The sequence below is a fragment of the Euphorbia lathyris genome, chromosome 7 (genome assembly GCF_963576675.1).
Source record: "Euphorbia lathyris chromosome 7, ddEupLath1.1, whole genome shotgun sequence".
In the NCBI taxonomy this organism is placed as follows: domain Eukaryota; kingdom Viridiplantae; phylum Streptophyta; class Magnoliopsida; order Malpighiales; family Euphorbiaceae; genus Euphorbia; species Euphorbia lathyris.
In genome coordinates this window covers 45562431-45567769 of record NC_088916.1, presented here as the reverse complement: position 1 = coordinate 45567769, position 5339 = coordinate 45562431, and the positions used below count along the sequence as shown (strand labels likewise).

Here is a 5339-nt window from a genome sequence, read left to right as displayed (position 1 = left end):
TTATAATTATTTGGTGCAACTTATTTGCAAATTTTGCGAAAAGTAAATAAATATTATATTAATACGTTTACATTACAATGCTCTAAAAAATTAACTGGCTCAACTACCTTAATATCTCAAATAGTGCAATTTTATCCCTAATATTAGAAGCCAATAGCAATTTTACCCTTAACATTGATAAATTGAGTCAAGATTTTGTATTCATATGAAAATTCATATTTAGACGTTAGGAGTAAAATAACCCCAGACCCAAAACGTTAAAGGTATTTTTGTACCTTAATACTTAATTGTAATAAAAAGTTAAGAGTGTGTATTCATATAAAAATTTGTATTTAATTTCATAGGCTTTAAATTATATATAAATTTGTGTTTGTATGTAATTTATATTTTTAATTTAAATTAGACTCATTTTTATTTAATGTCATAGGATTTTATCGAGCCTAGATTTTATTTGATATTTAATTTAGTTTAATCTTTAATAATATGTTTATTTATTATTGATATTATTTTTTTTGATAGAAATATTATTATTATTATTATTATTATAAGCTTATTAATGTCCAATATTATCATTAAATTATTTTAAAGTCTAATATCATCATTATTGTTACGTTCGATTAAATTCGGTTAAGTTCGGTATCATTCAGTTAAGTTCAGTAGCATTCAGTTAAATTCAGTTCAGTTCAGTATTCAGTATCATTCAGTTCAGTTCAGTAGCATTCAGTTCAGTTCAGTTCAGTTTTTTTCAGTAATAAAGAACAGAGCCTTACTCGTGCTAATAGAGTGTTGAGATAGATACTTAAAGGGCTCCAGGCCTTGGTTTGTTTTTCCCTTACGTAAACAAATTTACCCTTCAGGCTTTCCTAGGATCAGTTTGGACATCTTGTTCTAAAACAAGAAAATCTATCGTAGGGTATGTTGTTTTCTTAGGACACTCACTTATATCTTGCATTCTAAGAAACATAGCATTATGTCTTGTTCATCATCAGAGACTCAATATAGACCCATGACAAAGTACTTTGAAGCTCGTCAGACACCCTTTAGGTGGATCCTTTTCCAATTAAAGCTTTCTGTAAACGCTAGGATTTGAACTCGAAATCTAGGTTAAGCGACTTGCGGTTCTTAACCACTCAAGCTAACCTTAATTGGTTTTGTTTTCTTAGTCTTAATAACACAATCCAAAAACCTGTTTATTGCTTCTAAAAGTGAAGTTTAGTTAAAATAAGAATCGATAACCTCATCCTTTGAGTTTGATCTTCGAATACTTTGGGATTTATAAAGTGATTAACTACGTGTTGTTCTTTAGGCAATTTAGCCGATCAATTGGTTAAGTTAAGATGAGGTTTAATAGGAAGAGAATAGGATTCATAATACATCCCTGCAAACTTGAAAAGCAAGGAGAAAGCTGAAGAATAGCCAATAAGATCTCTTAATGTTAAAAACGTATCAAAATTTACAGACATTGTCATAATACATTACAAAATTTAAAAGTAGAACACTTTACAGATAATATTTGTTCATAACTGTGCCTAACAACAAATTATTTAGTTTAACTAAAGTGCCCTTAACTCAAGATAGACATGGTGACAAAAGAAACCTCAGTTCACCCTCACAGAATAACTTTCATCAACATCTATCACACGCATATATAAAATACTGATAACAAAACTTTAGTACTAGTTTCAGAAGGGAGGTAAGAACAAAAATGTATTCTGTTCTGATAATCCAGTCTAAATTCAAGGCCGAGGCAAAGAAATCACTAACGAAATACGTGCTCTCTGATCTGCAGTGGAAATGTATTTTAATTCCGAAAACTTAACTGATTGTCTAGAACTCAAAGAATGCTGCTTACTAGTAATAATGAATATATAATCTAGAATCAGCAAGATTAGTAACAGTCTCCTCTTTCTTCAGTTATTTGGAGACAGAATCTAAATACTAATTGGAGCTAACTTTTTGCAAGCTTGCCATGTATGTTAGATATATTGTCCATAAATACGCGCATGAGCTGTTCACCAATGGCTGCCAATAATAAACCACATATTAATCAAGTTATAAGATTAACACAATAAATTCTTCAATGTGCTTAGAAGTTAGAACAATAAAAGGAAGCCAATAAATATACCTGCAAATGAGGTGGAACACTTTTGTAGGTGAAGAAATCACAGATTGGCCAATAACAAAGACCTGCTTTCAATGTTGGGAGGACATCACGCTTTAATCTGGCAGCAATCTCAGCACGATTTTCCCCTGAATGCGATACTGAGTTTAAATCTCAGCAAGGAACATAAAGTAATCATAGAGCACAACCAAACCTAAAGTAGAAGCCAGTGGCCTTCAGGTTAATTGAAGCTTTCTTTTGGAGGAAGTCTTTGAGTTGTGTGGAAGGAAAATGGAGAAGAAGGAATTTAATCAGAAGCACAAGTCAGTCAATTGAAACCTTGCTAAATTTTATGTCATCATCATAAAGCACTAAAATCTAGCTAGCTAGCCTTCTATTTCACTAAACCAGTGCAGCTCAAGCTAGACTACGAAATAAGTTTGGACACACATGAGCATCCAATTACAGCCAGGTAATACTGAAAAAATCATTGACATATTATAGATTGCCTAGGCAAATTTATGCAATATAATTTCTATAATTGACTCAACAGAGCAAGCTCTCACCTTCCAAGCAAAAATCAAGTGTGACATGCTATATTGTAGGATAGGGATACCGAAACGGAAACGGAGGAGAGTTTCTGTGCAACACGACATGACATTACTACAACATTACCAGCTCGTAAAAGTAATGCAAGGCACTCATGAATGCAAATAGGCATCATAGCAAGTAGTCAAAATTATAATGGACAAGGCAATTTTGATTACCTTGTAAAGCTGCATTGTAGGAGAAGAAAACAATAGCATTAGCGGGTCCATAAAAAGCCTGTCCCAGGAAGGTTTTCTTCAAGGTAGACAAGACATCTCGTTTAGGCAAAGCTTTTGACATAAAATTGAACCATATATGCTGTGATGGCCCTAAGAGTAGCAGCCCATATGCAGCCATGCGTGAAGTCCTTATCAAGTCGAATGAACCAGACGAACTTGAAAATACCTGATAACATATTAAAGTTTTTATCAAACTATACATATGGACCTAAAAATTAACCAATTGAAACATTAACATTGGAGTGAGGGAGAGGCACTTGTATCAATTACTGAGAAAACCAAAGAGTTCAGTATGGAATTGAATAAACCAAGGCAATCACGAATTATGAATAGGCGCCAAAGATGGAATATTTAATGAGAGATTATACCTGAGCGGTTAAGTCAGCAGCAGCATAAATGAGAGAAGTTGTGATAGTCTTAGTGGCAATTGGGCGCGATTCAAGCTTCCCCAAATACCAACCGATAAAGCCAATTTTAGGTTTGGAATTGGATGTTGAATAAGAATGGAAGAGAAATAGATTGGAATCTCTGGTCTTGATGAATTGATGAGGTCTGAAATTGAAACTCCATTGTTGTCTGGACCTGCAGATATAGGTATGATAGGAGGGTTTGGTAATGTTTCTTACATAGGAAGCGAAGGTCATTGCGAGGAAGGAAGTATTGGCAGGGGAAAAGAAACGAAATGCTTGCGCAATCTCTGTTTTTAAAGCGCCGAGATATTATCCATTCTACGGTGGCGCTGTGGAATGAAAAATGAGGGATTTGCGGGCCACAAATTGTAAACTCTTTGACTCTGGCAGCCACATGCCAAATCCTAGCAAGTCTGTTTTGTTTGTGTCAGCCTCTATTGCTTTACATGCTGATGCTATGGATAACCACACAATTGTGGTAAAATATAAACATTTATTTATATGATATTTTAAGAAGTTTTATTTTTGTTTCTATTGCAAATAATTATTTTTCGAATATGTAGCGTTTTTTTTTTTTTTTTCCCCACTTTAGTATACATATATGATCTATTTGATTCAACTCTTTGTATGATCTATCTATTTAGTGGGTGTTTATTTTAACTTTTCGCAGGAGCGTTTAGCGTTTCACTCCAAACCGCAAAAAATATAGCGTTTGGTTAGGTTTATATAACCGCAGCGTTTAGCGTTTTCTTTGGAAACTGCAGCGTTTTGGAGCGTTTCACGAAAAGCTCCTATTTGAAGCTTTTCATAAACATCTGTTTGTAGTTATTTGTTATTGACAAAATTATCCTTCTTTTTTCCACAAAATATGTTTATTCTTTAACATTATTTATATTTCTACAACATAATTACCGGAAGAATAAAGTTTTGTTGCGTTAAATAAATTTTTTATTTTTTATATAGATTAATTTTATTAATTTGTGTAACACATTTTTTATTTTACAATAGAATAAGGTGCAAAAAAAAATACACATAACATTTATAACTAGGAGTAATTTTACCTTTAACATTTAAAATGGTGCATTTATACCTCTAATATTGGCGGCCAAAAGCAATTTTACCCCTAACATTGACAAGTTGGGTAAATTTGAGAAATAATTTATGAAACTGTTTTTTTTTTTTTTTGTCATTAATATTGTCATCTACACTTCACACGTGCACCATTTTATCATCGTTGATTAATTTAAAACATATCCATTTTAGGCATTTTAAATACGAACAACAACAGTTCAATATAATTTTACCAAACACTAGTAATTAAATAGCTAATAACAAACAGCTAATAATTTACTGCAACTACAAACAGCTAACAGCAACCGCAACATCTATTAACTAACAGCTGAACCAAACAGGCCCTTATTGTAGTCGTGGCAGAAGCTAGAAATTTAGATTTGGGGGACTAATTTTAGTCCTGGGGTTAAGGGTAAATTTTCAAAATTCAACCCGTTAGGGTTGTACAAATTTTTTTTAGCCTCCAACGTGTTAAAACTCTAAAAATGTTATCATTTTTTAGAACTATCATTGAACTAATAGAAAATTAAATACGTTTACTCTTTTCACGCTGGACACTTTTAATGTTTTAGCAAAAACACATCATCGACGTGTTAAAACTGTAAAAATATTATAATTTTTTTAGAAATTAGCATTGAATTAATAGAAAATTAAATATGTTTACTCTTTTCACGTTGGATACTTTTAATATTTTAGAGAACATACCGTTGTTTTGGTGTGTTTGCTAAACATTAAAAGTGTCTGACGGTGTGTTCGCTAAAATAATAAAAGTGTCCAACGTAAAAATAGTAAACATATTTAATTTTCTATTAGTTCAATGTTAGTTTCTAAAAAATTATAACATTTTTGCCGTTTTTATTTTTATATTTTTCATAAATTAAAATTTAATTTAGAAACTAAGTTATTTGAATCTCAAAAATAAGAAATTAA

General features: G+C 31.8%; 1 protein-coding gene across 4 annotated transcripts; it reads right to left on the bottom strand.

Moving 5' to 3' along the window:
- Positions 1 to 1419: 1419 nt before the first annotated feature.
- Positions 1420 to 4026, bottom strand: LOC136234880 (protein SYM1-like). Of its 4 annotated transcripts, none has more exons than XM_066024368.1 (4): positions 3297 to 4012; positions 2869 to 3094; positions 2126 to 2262; positions 1420 to 2022 (listed from the first exon to the last, which is right to left on the bottom strand). In XM_066024368.1, the coding sequence occupies exons 1-4, from the start codon at positions 3570 to 3572 to the stop codon at positions 1939 to 1941; spliced, it is 723 nt and encodes a 240-aa protein (XP_065880440.1). In that variant the 5' UTR covers positions 3573 to 4012; the 3' UTR covers positions 1420 to 1938. The 4 variants fall into 4 exon arrangements, with proteins under 4 accessions (XP_065880440.1, XP_065880441.1, XP_065880442.1 ...); XM_066024369.1 differs by having other exon boundaries at positions 2126 to 2250; positions 3297 to 4000; XM_066024370.1 differs by lacking the exon at positions 1420 to 2022 and having other exon boundaries at positions 2131 to 2741; positions 3297 to 4026.
- Positions 4027 to 5339: the final 1313 nt, after the last annotated feature.

Excerpts from the sequence above, each read along its gene's own strand:
- LOC136234880 (XM_066024368.1), bottom strand. The coding sequence starts at position 3,572 with ATGACCTTCGCTTCCTATGTAAGAAACATTACCAAACCCTCCTATCAT. Across the intron at positions 3,095-3,296 it reads CTGCTGACTTAACCGCTCAG|GTATTTTCAAGTTCGTCTGG; the intron begins GTATAATCTCTC and ends ATATGTTATCAG. Across the intron at positions 2,263-2,868 it reads CTACAATGCAGCTTTACAAG|TATCGCATTCAGGGGAAAAT; the intron begins GTAATCAAAATT and ends ATTTAAACTCAG.